This window comes from Mesoplodon mirus (assembly GCF_964341445.2).
Source record: "Mesoplodon mirus genome assembly, chromosome: 18".
NCBI lineage: Eukaryota > Metazoa > Chordata > Mammalia > Artiodactyla > Ziphiidae > Mesoplodon > Mesoplodon mirus.
The window spans coordinates 17100707-17121867 of record NC_138994.1 but is presented as its reverse complement, the minus strand read 5'-3'; the positions used below and the strand labels follow the sequence as shown (position 1 = coordinate 17121867).

The 21161-nt window shown below is 43.2% G+C and overlaps 1 protein-coding gene and 1 long non-coding RNA gene across 3 annotated transcripts in view; one reads left to right on the top strand and one right to left on the bottom strand.

The window, feature by feature from the left end:
• Window positions 1–12196: 12196 nt before the first annotated feature.
• MXRA7 (matrix remodeling associated 7) overlaps window positions 12197–21161 on the bottom strand; it is a 39434-nt gene continuing 30469 nt past the window's right edge. Inside the window, exon 5 of one of the 2 annotated variants that reach the window (XM_082604502.1) lies at window positions 12197–12221. In XM_082604502.1, the coding sequence (XP_082460628.1) occupies window positions 12212–12221 (10 nt within the window). In that variant the 3' untranslated portion in view covers window positions 12197–12211. Of the gene's footprint in view, window positions 12222–20493; window positions 20854–21161 lie in introns of those variants that run through there. The other variant, XM_082604501.1, reaches the window with a different exon arrangement.
• Window positions 16301–20706, top strand: LOC309793763. Its single transcript, XR_014291944.1, has 2 exons — window positions 16301–17540; window positions 17669–20706. It is a non-coding gene; the product is annotated as an uncharacterized lncRNA (long non-coding RNA).

Here is a 21161-nt window from a genome sequence, read left to right as displayed (position 1 = left end):
CACGGGCTCTAGGGTGCATGGGCTTCAGTAGTTGTGGCACAGAGGTGCAGTAGTTGTGGCGCATGGGCTTAGTTGCTCCGCTGCATGTGGGATCTTCCTGGACCAGGGATCAAACCCGTGTCCCCTGCATTGGCAGGTGGATTCTTGACCACTGCACCACCAGGGAAGTCCCTGTATAGGTTTTAAAGTGCTTGCTCTAGGCATTATATGGGGCACATGTAACTCATCACAGTCTATTGCTTTCCTCATTTTACCAGTTTGAGTGAAGTGTGCAAACCTTACCTCTATTTAGACCCCTTTGTCCTCCTGCACTTATCTTAAATGTTTAAATTTAAGATATCCCACACTGTCTTAAATATTTCCTCTACATACATTTAGAACCGCATCAATGTTATAATTTTTGCTTTAACCATTGACATAATTAAAAACTCAAGAGGAGAAGGGGAGTCTATTATGTTTACTCATATTTTGACTCTTTCCATTGTTCTTTCTTCACTCCTGATGTTCCATGTTACCTTCTTTCGTCATTTCTTTTCTGTTTGAAGAACTTCCTTTGGGCATTCTTTCAGGGTAGTTCTGTTGGCAACAAATTCTTAGTTTTTTTCATCTTGTCTGGACTCTACTCTGTTATTATGGTTAGTCTTCTTGTGCCAATAGCCATGTTGCCTTAATTACTGTAGCTACGTATACATCTGGGTAGCTGGTAGTGTAAGGCCTTCAGCTTTGTGATGTTTCTTCGGTATTGACTTGGCTATTCTTGGCCTTTTGCATTTCCACATGCATTTTAGAATCAGTTCTTGGTTTCTACAAAAACCTGTTGGGATTCGATTCGGATCACATAATCTATAGATTAACTTGGGTAGATATGATATCTTAATAATATTGAATCTTCCAATCCGCTAACATTGTGTATAGTTCCATTTATTTGAGTTCTTTAATTTCTCAGTAATGTTTCATAATTTTCAGTATAGAGATGTGCACATTTTCCCTTATACATATTCCTAGGAGTTTGGTGTTTTGGGATGTTATTGTAAATAATGCTGTTTGTTGTTTTTTTTTAATATAATGCTGCTTTTAAATTTTCATTTCTTATTTTGTTTGTTGCTGACATATAGAAACACAATGGTCTGTTGAAGGGACTTTGTATCTAGAGATCTTGCTAAATTCAATAATTAATTATAATAGTTCTTAGATTATTTTGGATTTTTTATGTGTACAATCATGTTGCTAGACAATAATGATTTTCTAATCTTTATGCATTTTATGTCTTTTTCTTGCCTATTGACATGGCTAGGATATCCAGTTTATTGTTTAATAGTAGTAGTGATAACTGGCATCTTTATCTTTTTCTCAGTCTCAGGGAGAGTTTTCAATATTTTGCCATTCATAATGATATTTGTTGCTGACTTTATTTATTTATTTATTTATTTATTTATTTTGGTAGCTGATCTATATCACACTAAGGAAGCTCCCCTCCATTCCCAGTTTTCTAAAAATTTTAAAAATCATAAATGGGTATTGAATTTTGAATTTTTTCAAATGCATTTCCTGAATCAATTGAGATGATCCTATTAGGTTTTTCTTTTACCTCTGTTAACGTGAATTATATTGATTGCTGTTGCCATCCCATATTTTAAATTGAGGAATAATTCATATACACTGAAATACATATATTTTATTTTATTTATTTATTTTTTTAATTTTTAAAATTATTTATTTTTGGTTGCATTGGGTCTTTGCTGCTGTGCGCAGGCTTTCTCTAGTTTCTGTGAGCAGAGGCTACTCTTCATTGAGGTGCACGGGCTTCTCATTGCAGTGGCTTCTCTTGTTGTGGAGCATGGGCTCTAGGCACACGGGCTTCAGTAGTTGTGTCTTGCAGGCTCAGTAGTTGCAGCGCACAGGCTTAGTTGCTCCGCAGCATGTGGGATCTTCCCGGCCCAGGGATCAAACCTGTGTCCCCTGCATTTGCAAGCAGATTCTTAACCACTGTGCCACAAGGGAAGCCCTGAAATACATATATTTTAGTATACAGTTCAATGGATTCTGAAACTGCATACGCTCATGTAACCCACACCCAATCAAAATGTAGACATTTCCATTATCCATCCAATCAATCTGCCGTTGCCTCTAGACACAACCACTATGCTGTTTTCGTTCAGTATAAATTAGTTTAGATTGTTCTAAACACACGGTCAAAATCACAGTCTGTATTCTTTGTGATTATGTGCATTAGCAGTTTGTTCCCTTATCTTGTAAGTATTTATAATTCCATTGTATGAATATACGACACATTGTTTATACATTCTCTTACTGATGGACATTGAGGTTGTTTCCAGTTTCTGGCTAATATGCACTATGAGTACATCCGCTATGAACATTGTTGTACCAACCTTTTTGTGTGCATATTTTTATTTCTCTTGGGTCAATATCTAGAGGTGGAATTGCTGTGTCATAAGGAAGGTATATGTTTAGCCTTAGAAGAAAGGGCCTGACTTATTTCCAAAACAGGTTTGAATTTGTCTATTTCTCTTTTCAGTTTTGTCAGTTCTTTTTTTTTTTAATATTTATTTATTTATTTGGTTGTGCTGTGTCTTAGTTGTGGCGGGCGGGCTCCTTAGTTGTGGCATGTGAACTCTTAGTCGCGGCATGCATGTGGGATCTAATTCCCTGACCAGGGATTGAACCCAGGCACCCTGCATTGGTAGCGCAGAGTCTTATCCACTGTGCCATCAGTGAAGTCCCCAGTTTTGTCAGTTCTTGTTTCATGTAGTTTGAAACTCTGTTATTTGATGCACTGTCTGTTTCTGATTATATTCCTTGTCCTGAGGTCTATTTTGTTTGGTATTAATATAGCCACTCCAGCTTTTTTATTATTAGTGTTTGCATGGTTAACTTTTTTCATTCTTTTAATATATCTTTATTTTTATATTTAATGTGCATCTCTTATAAACACAAGACCACATATATGGTTGGTCTTGCTTTTTTGTCCAGCCTGTCAATCTCTGTCTTTTAGAGTATTTAGTACATTTCTCTGTAATATAATTATTGATATGATTGTGTTTATGCCCACTGTATCACTGTATGTTTTCTATTAGTTTCATGTATTCTTTTTTTTTTTTTTTTTTTTTTTTTAGTACGCGGGCCTCTCACTGCTGTGGCCTCTCCCGTTGCGGAGCACAGGCTCCAGACGCACAGGCTCAGTGGCCATGGCTCACGGGCCCAGCCACTCTGTGGCATGTGGGATCTTCCCGGACCGGGGCACGAACCCGTGTCCCCTGCATCGGCAGGCGGACTCTCAACCACTGTGCCACCAGGGAAGCCCTCATGTATTCTTCATTCTTTTTTTTCTTTCCTATTCTATTTTATCTCCTCTATTGCCTTATTGGCTGTATTTCTTTGGGTTATTTTGAAAATGGTTGTTCTAAGGTTTACAATATTCATCTTTAGTTTATCATCGTCTACTTTTAAACGACAGCATGCCATTTCACGTGTAATGTAGAAACCATATACTTCCATTTCCCCTTCCCATCCTTTGTACCAATATTATTGTACATTTTACTTCTACATGTGTTAAACACCCTATAGTTCATCACTGTTGTCTTTGCTTTAAATAATCAATCATCAAATCAATCAATCATGTTCAAAAACATTGAGCAATGAAATATTTACCCATGTGTTTATCATTTCCAGAATTCTTACTCTCTTTTTGTAGATCCGAGTATCCATCTGGCATCGCTGGCCATGACTTTTTGAGCTGTGTAAGCTCTGGCTCATTCAGCTCCCCGATTCTTAGTAGTTGTTCTTTCTTTGGTGGCTTTCCTTTGCTTGGCTTTGTGGACTCTTGCACTATACTGGCTCAAATTAGTATTCACCAATAGACTCAGATTTCTGTGAAGATTTCTGACTCCTTCCTGCACAAATCCTTGTCTCCAGTACCCTGACCTTTTTTGTCATTTTGGCTTCTCAAGGTATACCCTATGAATGAGCAGCTTACAAGTCAGGAGAGCCTGAATTCTTAATTCCTCTGCTACACTGTTTCCATGGAAATTCCTTTTTTTAAAATATATATTTATGCAACAGGATCTCTTTTTAAAATTTATCATTTATTTTATTTTATTTTCGGCTGCGTCGGGTCTTAGTTGCGGCACACAGGATCTTCGTTGCGGTGCAAGGGCTTCTCTCTAGTTGCAGCACGCGGGTTCCAGAGCATGTGGGCTCTGTAGTTTGCAGCACGGGGGCTCAGTAGTTGTGGTGCATGGGCTTAGTTGCCCCGTGGCATGTGGGATCTTAGTTCCCTGACCAGGGATCGAACTTGCATCCCCTGCATTGGAAGGTGGATTCTTAACCACTGGAACACCAGGGAAGTCCCATCCGTGTTAATTCTTAATGCTAGCTAATACCATGGACTGAGGTATCCTTGAAATGGTGTCTGATTATGGTGTGAATGTATGTCTGTGTTTTAGTGGCTACACACCAAGTACATACTTCCTTTCCCTTTCTGTCTTATGATCTGTGTTTATTCTTTCCTATCTATCCAAATTTATATACAACTCAGAACAAAATATGTTCCCAGAGCTTCCCTGGTGGTGCAGTGGTTGAGAGTCTGCCTGCCGATGCAGGGGACACGGATTCGTGCCCCCGTCTGGGAAGATCCCACATGCCGCGGAGCGGCTGGGCCCGTGAGCCATGGCTGCTGAGCCTGTGTGTCCGGAGCCTGTGTTCTGCAACAGGAGAGGCCACAACAGTGAGAGGCCTGTGTACTGCAAAAAAAAAAAATATATATATATATATATATGTGTATATATATATATATATATATATATATATATATATATATATGTTTATGGAGTTAAAAAAATTAATCTTCTTATTTATCATTTCTGGTTTTCTTTATTTCTTCTTGTAGATTTGCATTACCACATGGTGTCATTTCCTTTTTTTCAATATAACCTCATTCTCATCACCTTCCTTTGTATTGTTGTCAAGTATATTAACATTTCCATATGTTTTAGGCCCAACAGTACAATTTTATAGATACTGTTTTATGCAATTACTTTTTAAATCAGTTAAGAGAGGGAATAAAAATAAATATGTAAGTATACTTTCATTTATTATTGCCTACATAATTACCTTTATTGGAGTTCTTGGTTTTTTCATGTGGATTCAAATCACTGTCTGGGTCATTTCCTTTCTGCTCGTAGAACTTCTTTTGGTATTTCCTATAAGGAAAATCTGCTAGCAAAAAATTCTATCAGTTTTTGTTTAATATATAATTTTACCTTCATTTTTGAATGATAGCTTGGCCTGGTATAGGATTTTGGGGTGTCATTTGTTTGGGTATCATTTATTTTAGTACTTTGTATATGTTACCCCACTGCCTTCGAGCCTCCGATTTTTAAAATTTTTTTAAAAATAAATTTATTTATTTATTTATTTATTTGTTTATTTATTTATTCCTGGCTGCGTTGGGTCTTCATTGGTGCACGCAGGCTTTCTTTAGTTGTGGTGAGCCGGGGCTACTCTTTGTTGCGGTGTGCAGGCTTCTCATTGTAGTGGCTTCTCTTGTTGTAGAGCACAGGCTCTAGGTGTGTGGGCTTCAGTAGTTGTGGCATGCAGGCTCAGTAATTGTGGCTTGTGGGCTCTAGAGCGCAGGCTCAGTAGTTGTGGCACACAGGCTTAGCTGTGCTGCGTCATGTGGGATCTTCCTGACCAGGGCCCAAACCTGTGTCCCCTGCATTGGCAGGCGGATTCTTAACCACTGGACCACCAGGGAAGTCCCCTCCATTGTTCTTGAAGAGAAGTCAGGTGTTAATCTTATTGTTAACACATATCAGATTGTTTTTATCTTGATGTTTTCAAGATTTTCTCTATCTTTGGCTTTTAACATTTGACTCTGATGAGTCTGGGTGTGGATCTTTTTGCATTTATTCTATGTGAACTTTTTTGAGCTTTTTGGATGTGTGGATTGGTGTTTTTTCATCAAATCTGGAAAGTTTTCAAGTGTTATTTCTTTGAATATTTTTTTCTCTCTGCTCCTTCCATCATGCACATGTTGGTGTGCTTAAGTGGTGTTCCACATTTCTCTGAGGCTCTGTTCATTTTTTCTCATTATGTGTTCTTAGTGTTCTTCAGATTGCATAATCTCTATTGATCTATCTTCATGTTGACTGATTTCTTTTGCCAACTCAAGTCTATTATTGAGCCCCTCCAGTGAATTTTGTTTTGATTATTACACTTTTCAACTCCAGAATTGTCATTTTTTAAAAACAATTTCCATCTCTTTATTAACATTCTGCATTTCATGAGTCCTCATTGTCATACCTCCTTTACTTCTTAAACATAGTTTCCTTTGGTTTTTAACACATACTTATAACAGCTGCTTTGAAGTCTTTCTCAGATGTGTTCAACTTTTGGACCCCTTCAAAAGCAGTTTTATTGCCTCACTTTTTTCCATGTGTGTGAATCACACATTCCTGATTCTTTGCATGTCTTAAAGTTTTTTTGCTGTTGTTGAAAATTGGACATTTTAGATGATATATTGTAGCAACACTATATACTCAATCTCCTCCTGCTCTGAGCCTTATTGTTGTAACTGTTGTTTGTTTGGACACTAGTTTATTTGTTTAATTCTTAACTAATTCTGTGAAGTCAACTTCCTGGTTTGTGTGTAGAGTGTGCATCTACTGATGTCTCTGCTCAGATTTTTCTTTTTCTTAAAAAAAAAAAAATCTTTTAACCTGGTTTCCTACAGATCACCCCAGGTCAGCATAAGCCACTTATTGGTCAAAAGTTGGGCTTAAGACCCCTTAACCAGTTATATTTTTATTTCTCAACTATTGGATGTAGGTGTGTAGCTAGGAGACAGCTTTCACAGTTTGGGAGTTCACAGTTTTGCCCCATGTTCATCCCTTCTGAGGGGAGGGGGTGCAGCCTTGGGCATTTGCACAGTCTTCCAGACCACCAAGGATGAGTGTGATTTTATTTGGGTATGAATCTCAGGAGTCACCCTGGGGCACAGCAGCTTATTGTTCAGCCAGCATTTGGTCAGAATTTGTGCTTCAGTCCCTTGAGCCAGTAGGGCTCCTGCTCTTTGCTGATGGGTCTGTGTGGTGTGGAGAATGCTCTCAAATCTGCTCTATATCCTGCTCTGACTGCTTCTGCATGGGTGCAGCCTAGCACACGCACCCACCTTCCGGACGCCCCAGGGATGAGTGGGATCCTGGGAAGACTCTTCTTGGCTGTCTCTTTCCCTGGTTCTTTCTGTTAAACTTCTGGCTGGTCTGCTACTATGCTGGTTTCTACTACTGTCATGGAGCTAACACCCCTTTTAATTATTTCCCCCAAATGTGCTTATATCTGAAGAACCCACAGATCTTCACAGCATCCAGGCGCTCTCGCCTTGGATTTTGAAGACATAGGGCAAAGGATGTAGGGAAGCCTCTCTGGGGCCTGACCAGTGTTAGTCATAAAAGTGTATGTTGGGGACTTCCCTGGTGGTCCAGGGGTTAAGAATTCGCCTTCCAATGCAGGGGATGCGGGTTCGATCCCTGGTCAGGGAACTAAGATCCCACATGCCGCAGGACAACTAAGCCCACGCACCACAACTACTGAGCACGCAAGCTACAGCTAGAGAGCCCGCATGCCACAACTAGAGAGAGAAGCCCGTGTGCTGCAATGAAAGATCCCATGTGCTGCAACTACAACCCGATGCAGCCAAAAATAAATAAATAAATACATAAAGTAAAAAATAAACTCATTGTTTAAAAAAAAAAGAGTGTATGTTGATGGTTATGGGTCGTGGTCGTGCTGTGGCAGCTATGAGCCCCAGATCCAAGTGACATAGGTGCTCATTGGTCTTTAAGTCTGTACTTGTATGTTGGTGATATAGGGCCTTCTAAAGTACAGGGTCCAGGGAAGGGGCTCCTGTCTGTGTCTCAAGGTGATATTATTCTATACTCTGTTTTGGCCACACTTTCCTTTTTTTCTAGCTAGAATGCCTCTGGTTTTTCTTTGTAACAGGCTCAACTGACATATCCATTTTTTAGAGGTTTCTCACAGGAACACAAAGGCAAAAATAATATCGTTTGGTAAAAAAGGAAAAAAAATAGAACTTTGATTCATGGATCTTTGTTGTTCAGTGAAGGAGTCGATGACTAAGGGTGCCCTAGGCAAGGATTCAATATTCAGTTGGCTTTCTAGCCTTTCTCCCACACAGAATGTTCTATTTCCCGGTTGGTCACACTCAGCAGGTGTGCTCATCTTGGACACTGAATCTGGATCAGATGGCCTGTTGTGAGCCCTCTTGTCTTCTGGAAGGGCCAGGCAGACCCTGATAGACTTGTATGATGACCCTTCTTCGGTCTCTGGACACAACTACGGTATTTCTTATTCTCTTAAGTCTCCAATATCAACAAAAGAACCCTAGTTCGTTTTCTAAGATCACAGCTTACCGTTCCTCAGGGCTTGGGAGGTCATCTACCATCCCACTGCCTCTCCTTTTGGAGGAATTACTGTCTGAGGGAAAGGTAGATGTACACCTTGGCCCACCGTCATGGTAACAAGTGCCGTCTAAAAGCAACATGACACAAGATCAAAGTTTTTGCTGGTGAATTCATTTACTTTACATTTATTGAGAAATTACTATATGCTGGACTCCTGGGGTGGGAACTGGAAACTGGTGTGTGACCGTGTGTCAGAAGACACGGGAGTCCACTAGAGGCACACAGGAGGGGGGTCTAACCAGCATGAGTGCAGAAAGGTTCCCCATGCCTTGTTCCCATCATGGCCAGCGAGACCCACAGAATAACATGGGACACAGACCCACAAAAGGCAGCACCAGGAAGGCTGAGGATGAGACTCAAGCAGAAAAACTCTACCCTGGCCACATCTAGCCCAGATGTCCACCAGTACCCAGAGAGGAAGGGTTGAAAATTAATGGCCAAATTGCAGGACACCTGCAATGTTAAAAAATGTTGTGTTGAAGGTGCCTTGTGGAGAGGTTTTCAGGGTTGGAAGGAGACTTTTTTTTTTTCTGGCCGTACCGTGTGGCTTGTAGGATCTTAGTTCCCTGACCAGGGATCGAACCCGGGCCCCCTGCATTGGGAGCACGGAGTCTTAACCACTGGACCACCAGGGAATTCCCAGGAGACTTATTTTAAACTGTATTTCCTCTACATCAAGCACCTTCGACGCGGCAGGTACAGTGATGAGCAGCACAGACCAAGTCCTGACCTCATGCTGGTTAACCTCCTGCAGCAGAGACTAGAGTCCATGAACAGATAGTGATCAGTGCTGTAAGGAAAAATGAAGGGCGTTGAGAGCTGTGATCAGGGACGGGCTCTCTGAGGAATAACCAGGTAAAAGAAGGAAGCAAGTCACGAGAAATCTATGGGCAGAAACTGGGCTGAGCCAGAAGAACAAAAATACAGGGCCCTGAGTCAGAAGCGCGCTCAGCACTTTTTAAGATGCATTACAAAGGCCAGGGTGGCTGGAGCTGAGTACAAAGGGAAGGAGGGGGAAGGGTAGCTAAAAACAAAATCTCCTCCTGACCCAGAAAATCTCTCCACAAAGGCAGAAGAGAAAGAAAACAATTTCATTGTTGAATAAGCATTAAACCAGAAATTGACATGCATCATAGGCAATCCACTAAGAGGTGGCAAAGACAGGAAGACATCCCACCCTTTTCTAGAGCCAAGCGGATACAACTTATTGCAAACATGTTCGCGAGAGAAACAGTAACTGGTCCTCAAGTAAGAGGGCTAAGCAGCATCCTGTGTCACAGCACGCATCCTAACTTCCCTTGGTGGTTGGGGAGGCCATCTGTGTTCACTAATTGGATTTATCCAAAGGTAAACAGGCGTAGGCTCCTGAGCTCCCGGAGAAGTTGGGAGGTGGAGTGCTCTCGTCCTTGATGGTGGCATTTCAAAGGGAGGCTTCCCAAGTCCTTGAGAAAGACATTCCCAGATCTGGCGAGAGGATTCTTTAGCTTTAAACAGATTCACATACATTTCAAAGAGACAGGGAAAGAACATACAGGTTTTCTAAAGTAAATGCTCTAAGAAAAGGAAGGGGGAAGGACATCTCTTCCCTTACTTTCAACAGGAGAATTAAGCCTCTTATTCTTTCCTTGTATTTGCCCTTACCCTAGAAAACCAGAGTATGCAGTTTATTCTAATTGTGATGAGAAGCCACAGGAGGTCTTGAGCTGGAGAGAGTTCTAAAGGTGCAGGGGGGTTGCTGGGTGGAGACTCAGCCCCCAGGTTTGGCCAGGGGGGGATGATGGGGGCTCCAGGAAGTTGAGGATGGTGCTGATTTCCTTCATGGTTTGTGCCATATAACCCGAGGGTCTGCTAAACACAGCACCTGCGGTGATAAGCATGTGTGTTTCTTTTCCTTGTTTGGCTGGAGCCCCCAACTGCTGTACAATGAGTGTCACGTGGTCATTAGAGAACACATCTGTCCTTCTTCCACGGTTCTGATTTTTTCTCCAGGACAACCTCTCTCACACATCTCAAACTTCTCATAAAAGGTGGAAGTGGGGAGTTCCCTGGTGGTCCAGTGGTTAAGACTCTGTGCTCTCACTGCTGAGGGCCTGGGTTCAATCCCTGGTCAGGGAACTAAGATCCTGCAAGCTGAGTGGCGTGGCCAAAAGAAAAAAAAAAAAAAAGGTGGAAATGAAGTAAAGCTTTGGGCAACAAATTCTGAGGAGCTATTGTGTCGATGTCAAAAAAAATCACAAGCTCAGGGCCGGCAGAATAAGGAAATGCTAATAGGACTGTTGTGCAGCAAAGTCAAGCCAAGGCAGACTGTAACACCTGCTGTTGGCGACCAGGGGACAAGGCTTTGACTGTGCCCAGTGCCTGAAAAAGCAGGCAAACAGGTAGAGAGGACACTACCCAGATCAGAGGGTTTTTTTCCAGTTTCCCACCTGGGTCCTTTGTGCTGCATCGTCCTTTACGTAACCGCTTCCCAGTAGAATACTCCATTTAAACAGCTCTCTGCAAAGAAGCAAACTAATTACATACAGTTTCTTTCACGCTTGTGGCATTGACTCACACATAGAATTAAAATTGACAGCACTTCCTTCCAGGCCAGGAGCTCATTCCTACCAGTTGAGATCCACCTGCTCCCGGAATTCAAGCTCCACTTGGGTGTGTCATTTGCTCTTGTTTGTTTTTGGCCATTTGGTAGGAGTGTTGGTGTTTATTTTAGAGCACTGCCCCTATCTCTGAGCAGTAGGCTGTTCAGAAACAAGAAGTTAATGGAATCTTTTCTCTGCATCTAAAGGAAGATTTATTATTTTTATTTATTTATTTATTTATTTGCAGTATGTGGGCCTCTCACTGTTGGGGCCTCTCCCGTTGCGGAGCACAGGCTCCGGACGCGCAGGCTCAGCAGCCATGGCTCATGGGCCCAGCTGCTCCACGGCATGTGGGATCTTCCTGGACCAGGGCATGAACCCGCGTCCCCTGCATCAGCAGGCGGACTCTCAACCACTGCGCCACCAGGGAAGCCCCTCCAATTCACTTTTTATTCCCATAATCTCCCAATCTCTCAATCGTGTGTGCCCTGTCTTTCTCTCTGTCTCTTTTTTTTTATTAACGTATAGTTGATTTACAACGTTGTGTTAGTTTCTGCTGTACGGCAAAGTGATTCAGTTATACATATATATATATATACATTCTTTTTTATATTCTTTTCCATTATGGTTTGTCACAGGATATTGAATATAGCTCCCTGTTCTCTACAGTAGGACCTTGCCGTTTATCCATCCTATATACACTGTAATACTTTGCATCTGCTAACCCCAAACTCCCAATCCATCCCTCCTCCACCCCCATGACCCCGCTGGCAACCACAAGTCTGTTCTCTATGTCTGTGATTCTGTTTCTGTTTTGTAGATAGGTTCATTTGTGTCTTTTTTTTAGATTCCACATATAAGTGATCATATGGTATTTGTTTTTCATTTCTGACTTACTTCACTTAGTATGATAATCTCTAAGTCCATCCATGTTGCTGCAAATGGCACTATTTCATTCTATTTTATTGCTGCGTAGTATTCCACTGTATATATATACACCACATCTTCTTTATCCATTCACCTGTTGATGGGCATTGAGGCTGTTTCCATGTCTTGGCAGTTTTAAGTGTAGAAGAGGAATGTTCCATGTCAGCTCTGTTCATCCCCCAGAACTTTCACCAGCATACAAGTTCAGAAACCACTAAAGATAGGAGAAACCAAGTAGGACTCATCTTCATGAATAAGTCATTCATGGAGCTGTACTATGTCTGAAACAGTCTTGCCCTATATCATCATTCATGTACTAGATGAAGCTCTTGTATCAGATAGGGCTCCTAAAGCTTCTGGAATCCACTAGTTCTTGGGTTGTTTATGAAACTAAAGCAGGTTAAGTCCCTCTACACCCCAATTAGAATTGACTTCTCTGTCCTTTGCACTCACATGTACCCTACCAAGATTTGATCAATAACACTTATCACATGTCTTATGTAATCTTTGCATCTATGCAGAGTCCACCCTGTCATCAGAGACCAGTAGTAGTAGATAGAACTAAACCCGGCCAGACCTGGGGCCCTCCCTGTCTTGGACACACAGCAGGTTAAATTAAGGGATCTGTTCCCCCTTAATTCCCCCTTAATTCCCACCCCAGCGGTTTCCATTTCAATTTGTTGCTCTCTACACCAGGGAAGCTAAGAAGTTGGGCCTTGAAAAGAGAGGGTGTGGGAGGTATCACAGAACCAGACCACACCCACCCGCAGTCTCCCAGCAACCAGGGTCAGTGCCCCAGCTTGTTTCAGGGAGAGGAGCTGACGAAGCTCTGAGTCACGTGTGCAAGTGAAGTTTGAAACAGAGCTGGCATGAGTCTTAACAGCCTAAAGTGTCTGAACCTGCCCAAGACATTGCAAGGGACAGGAAAGGCAGTTAGCCTAGAATGGTGGGAAGTGGTGCTTAGAAAATAGAGAACTGAGTTGAGGCTCAATGAAATGGCTGCACTTAGATTCTTGTCTGGACCACAGTTTCTGACCCCCAGCCTCCCCCCAGCCCACCCCCACCTGCTGCTCCTTTGATGCCCCCAATCTCCCTTCTCTCTGACACTTGCAGTTCTGTCCTGAGACAACCCTGGAGCATTTTCTGCTACCCTTCGTTTTGGGAAACATATAAGGCAAATGTGCAGGCTCCTTAGCATCCCAAGGGTAGGCAGCCTCTTCTTGTGTTTTTACTTCAGCCTTCCCGTTTCCCTGGGAGCTGTGGCCCCTGGGACAGTGGAATGGTAGGAACCCAGGACCCAGGATTGCGTATCACTTAAGAAGTTTGTTCTTTTAGATAATTCATAAGAACAAGATACAGGATTGCTGATAGCAGAACAGCCATATTCCCAATGAGTCAGAAGCCTGTCTAAGCACAAAGGGAAGGACTTTGCTAAGAACAATGACCTCCAGAGATGCACAGGTGGCCAGCCTGGGGCAAATTGACTCCTCTGTGCCACTGTGTGTATATATGGCTGCACTTCTGCTTTGCTCAATCACCTAATGTTTATGCAGGTGTTCTGACCCTTCCTTGACAGCCTCCTGATGTCCCAGTTCTGCGTTTGCACCTCCAATAAATCAATAATGTTAGATAAGAAAAGACAAGTAAATCTCACAAGTCGTAAAATGAAAAAGGAGAAGGAAAGCACCTCAGGGATTATACTGGGTGAACCATACCCAAAGCCACGTCAGTGGAGAAGGGCCATACATTCCCCCTGATTTTCCCAGTCAGAAAAACTGATCCACAAAGGCCAGCCTGAAAATGCTGTTCCCCCAGACGCGGGGTCTGGGGCACAGTTGGGGGGCCAGTCCTGCCTCAGAGGGCACTACTCATCTACCCGTTACCCTCACTCACGCCTCGTCCCCATTAATGGTGTCATCAGAATTCAGTTCCCATCTCTGTGTCCCGTTTCCCACTGAAAGAAACCAGGGATCTTTAGAGAAATGGCCGTTAGGATACGGAATAGGGAAGGTACAGGTGAACTTGGGACATCTTGTTATGCCAGAAAGCAAGGAAGCTATCAAAGCCTGATCGCGTTAGAAGTTCACAGAGTCTACTAAATAACTGGTCTGTACTCTTCAAAAATGTCAAGGTTATGAAAGATCAGGAGACTTAGAAGCCATTCCAGACTGGGGAGACTAAAGAAAAAAGAGATTAAATGCAATGCTGAATCCTGGCCTTGATCCTGGAATAGAATTTTTTTTTTTTTTTTTTTTTTTTTTTTTTTGCGGTATGCGGGCCTCTCACTGTTGTGGCCTCTCCCGTTGCGGAGCACAGGCTCCGGATGCACAGGCCCAGCGGCCATGGCTCACGGGCCCAGCCGCTCCGCGGCATATGGGATCCTCCCAGACCGGGGCACGAACCCGTATCCCCTGCATCGGCAGGCGGACTCTCAACCACTGCGCCACCAGGGAGGCCCCTAGAATTTTTTTTTTAAATAAAAGATTTGTTGGGACAACTGGCAAACCATGAATAAGGTCATAGATTAAATAATAGCATTGTATCAATGTTAACTTTCTGATATCAACCATTGTTCATGATTATTTAAGAGTACATCCTTGTTCTTAGGAAATACACACCATTGTATTTGTAGGTAAAGGAGCATTATGTGTGCACTTCACCCTCCAGTAGTTAAAAGGTTGTATATATGGAAGAGAAAATGAGTCAGCAAAAGGGGTGAAATGCAAACAACTGGGGAATCTGGATGAAGGGTCTGTGAGAGTTCTTTGTCCTATTCTTGTAACTATTCTGTAAGTCAAACATTATTTCAAAATTTAAAAAATTACCAAAGGGAAAAAAGGCTCACAGGAGTCGATGTAAAAAATTTTCTTTCCTATTCAAACTATTTTAGTGAAATCATAGAATTGGTAAAGGAAAGTTCTTTACAGAATTCCAGTAATAAGTGCAGGAGAAATAATAGAATTAGAAAACCACCATCTTAGCAAACCCTAAGGCAATGCTCATCAATGAATGCTAAAACCATGAGGTGGGACCCTGGAGGGATCAGGCTGACACCACATGACTCCTCTGGCCAATCCTGGCACCACTAAACATGGCACTGGGACTTCCCTGGTGGTGCGGTGGTTAAGAATCCACCTGCCTGCCAATGCAGGGGACATGGGTTCCATCCCTGGTCCGGGAAGATCCCACATGCCGTGGAGCAGCTAAGCCCGGGCGCCACAACTACTGAGCCTGTGCGCTAGAGCCCGCGAGCCACAACTACTGAGGCCTTGTGCCACAACTACTGAAGCCCGAGTGCCTAGAGCCCATGCTCCGCAACAAGAGAAACCACTGCAATGAGAAGCCCGCGCACCACAACAAAGAGTAGCTCCCGCTCGCCACAACTAGAGAAAGCCTGCATGCAGCAATGAAGACCCAATGCAGCCAAAAATAAATAAATAAATAAAATTATAAAATAATAATAATAAAAATAAACGTGGCACCACCTGTGAAGAGTTCTGGCCCAAACCAATGCAAATGAATATGATCAAGCCTTTGGAGCTAACCACCAGTTCACAGGAAACAAAGCGTATAAAGGACGAGGGAAAACTATACCATGAGGACCCCACCTGCCAAATCCAGAAAGTGGAAGATTTTATAAAACATATGAGTGACCTGGTTTCTCTATCAAATCAATGTCATTTTTTTAAAAATGGAGGGAAGACTATTATGTAATAAAAGAGACTTTGAGGCAAAATCACATGTGGTGTATAGCTCTTGTTTGGATTCTGATCTGAAAAAACCAACTACTTTAGATAATCAGAGATTAGATGATATTGAGGAATTATTAATTTTATTAAGGGGACAATGGCATGTGATTTTTTTTTCAAATGCTCTTATTAAAGATGCATATTGATGTACTTATGGGTAAAATGACATAATGTCTGTGTTTGGCTGAAAAAGACTGGCCAGGGGTGAGGGGAGGCAGTGAAATAAGATTGGCAAAACGTGGGTAATTGTTGAAACAGTGATAAGTACGGAGGGTTTTTTGTTTTTGTAATCTATTTTGTTGAAGTATAGTTGATTTACAATGTTGTGTTAGTTTCTGGTGTACAGCAAGGTGATTCAGTTATACATATATATATATTTTTCATATTCTTTCCCATCATGGTTTATTACAGGATATTGAATATAGTTCCCCTTGCTAAACAAGTAGGACCTTGTTTATACTGAGGGTTTTATGACATGATTTCCTCTACATTTGTATATGTTTGAAATTTTCCATAAAGAGCCTTAAAGAAAAAAAGCCTTTAAATCAAATCCTAGAAATCTATTACTAACTTCTATAACTTGTTCACATAAAACAATAAATAAAGAAAAACTTAAAAACCTTAAGTGAAAAATTTGGGAAGTGCCGAGTCTTACTATTCCTCTGTCCATTCACCCGCAGTTGGGTTGTATTTAGATTATCATACACATGGGTCAGACCCTTTATAACCTGGGTTCAGTCTTCCACTGAACCTCAAATTAGAACCACACACAGAACCAGTCGACAGCCAAAAATCCCACAATAATCACCAAATCATTTATAATAATTTGTATGCCTGCAAATTAAATTGGCTACATAAAATGAGTTCCTAATAATTAAAATAATTGTTCTGCAATTGCTTGTATTTCTTTTTTTTTTTTTTTTTTTTTTTGCGGTACACGGGCCTCTCACTGTTGTGGCCTCTCCCGTTGCGGAGCACAGGCCCCGGACGCGCAGGCTCAGAGGCCATGGCTCACGGGCCTAGCCGCTCCGCGGCATGTGGGATCTTCCCAGACCGGGGCACGAACCCACGTCCCCTGCATCGGCAGGTGGACTCTCAACCACTGCGCCACCAGGGAAGCCCTCCGTGGGGTTTTGATTTACATTTCATTTGCCTGCTGAACATCTTTTCATGTGCTTATTGGCCATTTGTATGTCTTCTTTGCAGAAAAGTCTATTAAGATCCTTTCCTCGTTTTTTTTTTAAATTGGATCATCAGTATTTTTTGAATCTTGTTTTCTTCTTCTGTAGGAGAACGTTATGTCCTTCACAGAGTTGTTGTGAAGATTCATGAGAGAGCGTTGGCAAGGCACACAGTTCTCTGCATTTAGCACTTGCTCCAAAAAGTTAGTGAACCTTCCTCTCACCTAGGCATTTAACATTACATCATCCAGCATAGCGTTTTTGCTTGAAGACAGACTCAATAAATGTCTGAAAGGGTAAATGTGCCAATTCACACCATTCAATATTCAAATCTGAATCCTATGTGTTTTGTCCCTTTGCTCCCATTTCCTTCATTAAACCTTTTCATCCTGGAACAATTTTCTTAATTTCATTCCTCTTGCCAGCTGTCTCCTCTCCTGAAACTCAACTTACGGTATCATTGAAGCTGATTACAAGGGAACCAAAGACACCGCCTAACACTGTTCTGAGGTGAATATGATCAACCTTTGAAGAAGCTAAATAACTGACAACCTGTCAATATAACCTGTCCTCTGTTGGAGCACTCAACAAAAAGTAATTAAGGTACATAAAGAGATGAGAGAAATGAAATTTACCAAAAAACCCTGATTGCAGATGGATGGTTTTTAACAGTTCAGTAACCCCTGATGACCCAACCTGCTGTGGGGCATGGCTCTCTTTTTCATTTGTAGAGGACCCAGGCCACCATCAGGCCCAAAGACTCGATGTTGGTGGGAACCCTCTAAGGCTGTGGAGCCTCCAGTGGGCCGGATTTGGGTGTCGGAATGGAAACAATTTGATCACTCAGGCCAGGTGGTGAGTCCAACTTGATCTTCACACTTATTCAGCAGCTGCTTTAGCAAACCTCAGCTTAAGCGCCTCGGGCATAACGTGAAAGGGTGAGCACAGGTGTGGGAAAGTGTGACTCATTTCTCCTTGCACCTTCTTGAAGGTCAGCCCAATACCAAAGACACCTTGGTGAGAATATATGGGTGCGTGCAGTTGCCTGATCAGAAGGATCTCTGGATTTTGCCTTGGGCGCGGTGATAAGGGGAACGTGAATAACAGGGGGGTTTGGGGGTGTGTTGGATTCGGAGGTGGGACAGTGGTCTGGGAGTCTAGGGTGGGCTTGGGGAGTGCTGGGGGGAAGGTAGTGGTGGTGGTGGTTGGCTCCTGGGGTGCAGGGACCGGCTCGAATTCGTCTTCATATCTTGGGTCTAGCTCGGTGGGCGGCTCAGGCTTTGCTGTTTGCTAAGCTGTGGGAACCCGGCCACGGAAGGGAAGTCAGAGACGGCCCCAGTCAAGACAGCTCGCCAGGCCGCACCCGGACGCGGCGGGGAACTCGATTCGAGGAGAGATCTTTTGACTTGTGCCCAGAGGGGCTGGCAGCCGGCAGGGTCTGGTCTCCAAGGAAGCCCTGGGGGCTCGCACCCGGCCGAGAGTCCTACCCACAACCAGCCCCCGGCTGCCTCCGCCGCGGAGGATCTAGGCAAGGCCGCGTGTGGGCGGGATGAGCCAGCTTGCACTCCTTATTGGACAAAGGCTCTTGTCAATCACTGAGGAAACCTGTCTGGACGCGACCGGACATCCGGAATTCCCACCTCAGAGGGAAGCGGGCTCGGGTGGGGGCGGGGAGCGATGGGAGGATGCGGTACCCAATGGCAATCAAGAGCTCCGCCTTCGCAATAGATTGGCAGATGCTTGAACCACTGAGGCGCCGCTAAGGATATTGGCCGTGGAGAATGATTGGTCCAATCTGCGGGTGCGTGGTTCTTCAGAGTATATAAAGTAGGCAATTAACACTTGGTTGAAATCGTGCTGCCGACGGAGGTCTACTTTTGTTGGCGTTTTGACTTCCACTAAGGCTCCTGAATTTGGTGAGCTTTCCCTGGAATTATCTAGGTTCCCTTCTCAATTCAGGATCAAGGGCTTGAGGATGACGGGTGCTGTACCCCAAATTATGGCCAGATAATCGGAAATGGGTGCTGTTCGGTGAATTAAACCTGAGATTAAATGTTTGGTGGTCAATAGAAAACAGGAAGAGACAGGAAGGGGCAGTTTACAGGGGGAAAAAAAATGCAAGGAGCCCCTAAACATTTGAATGGTTGTGCAAACTTTTACATAATAAGAAAAATGCAAATTAAAGTTTCACTGAGCTAACATTTTTGACCTATCAAATTGACAAAAATCCAAAATTTGACAAGGTTCTCTGTTAAGGACCATGCAGTGGCCCAGATGGTATCAATTTTTCTTCCTCCCGACACTTGTGAACAAATGTTTCCTCTTGCTTTCAGCTTGCAGGGTAGGCTGTTATCTTATGGTCATCTGTTAAGTTCTCACATTGACTCCCGGGAACTTTTAAGAACAAGTTCTGAGCCTGCAGGTACATTTTTTTCGAAGGTGCTTTGATTTTCCTGACTAGTAGCAATACTGAGATCTGGTGGGACATATGGGTGTCAGTTGGAAATGGGTTTTGTTTTAAGAGGGCTCTTCTGGCCACTGGTGTGCCAGTGAAGCAGATGAAGTGACAGAAATCATATAAACAGAAGATGGAGCTTATCTGGAAATGGCATCAGAGCCGCCCAACAATTGTAGCAAGCCAGCAGTGCTTCCACAAAGCATCAAAGGCCTAGAACCTGGGCAACAGAACCACCACCCAGGAAGAGTGTCACATATTCTGGGCACTCCAGACACTGGCTTCCAAGTCCCCACCAGGTGACAGGTCCTGTCTACCCAGTACCCATCCCTCCCACCCCTTTCTCACAGAGTCCCAGTGAGGTCCAGTGGCCCCCTCCTCTGGATGGCTTAAGTGTTCAGGGGATGCCGGCCCCAGCCCCAGGCATCTCAGCCAACCATGGTGGTCCCATCTCCTTGCTAGTGATTGGTGAAGGCATGGACACATGACATTCTGGCCAATTGGGACCCAAAAGGGGAGGGTGCACCTGAATTGGTTCCCTCACTCCTAGGACACAAAGAAGAGATGGCCCTTTTCCTGCTCCTGGTTGTGATATCTGAACTCCTGCAGCCATCTTGCAACCCTGAGGAGAGCTGGTCTGTGACAAAAGCCCACAGTGCAAGGAAGACCAAGTTAAGAGAAATATAGCTTGGGCCCTGACCCTAATGGACCTACAGGCATTCTGCCTTTGGACTCCTCCCGTGCCCTAATTCTCCTTTTGTTTAAGACAATTGAGTTGGAGTTTTCAGCTCTTTGCAGTTGAAACATCTTAGCTGAACCAAGTATAGAAAAGTTCCTTCAGTTTACTTTTCCCATAGCCATGAGAATTTTGACTCACATACCCACGAGTCATTCCTGTTTGTTTGGTATAATCAGAGAAGAAGAACTGGAAGAAGGAGGTGAAGAAAGAGATATAAAGTGGCTACAGGGCAGTGCATATTCTGCTGACATGCATTTAGGGGGCAGGGAGATAAAAAACAACCCGGGGGGTCCTTGGGACCTGAGAGAGGGAACAAACAATACTTAAATCATAACATTTTTAAAAAGCAGTAACAAAAAAGATAAAAATATTTTTTTAAAAAAGAAAAAAGAACTGACATTTGGATATAACAACAGACACACAGATCAGACCCTCCTGCTATGGATTGTCAGCAAAGAAGCAAAAGCAGTTACAGTGATGGGGGGAGGCCTGGGAAGAACCCTAACAAGCAAGAGACGATGAAAGGTTCACTGTGATCCCGTGATAATTATTAAATTGTGGTACGTAAAACGCCACTGCTTCTTTTAATTTCGTGTGTTTTAGTTTTATTTCAGCAAATAAAAAATATTCTCAAGAACTTTCTTAGGTTGTCCCTTTAGCGCACCCTCCTAAATTCAGCTTGCTATGAATTTTTCTGCCAGTGGGGTGATCAGATACAGGACCTGGGCAGAACAGAAGAATCGCTGTTATTTCCGTCATCATGCACTCACTGACTCACTGAACTTTACTGATGTGCTAAGGTGGCCCAGACTCTCTGTGAGGTCATTTTGGCATTTTACTGAATGCTGACTTGTGAGGTTCTCTTTTCCTGCACACATGCCTGGCTTCTCCAAAGGACTTTATTTTTATGTATTTATTTTTGGCCGCACCACGGCTTGCAGCTTCTTAGTTTCCTGGCCAGGGATTGAACCTGCACCCTCAGCAGTGAAAGCGCCAAGTCCTAGCCACTGGACCACCAGGGAATTCCCCT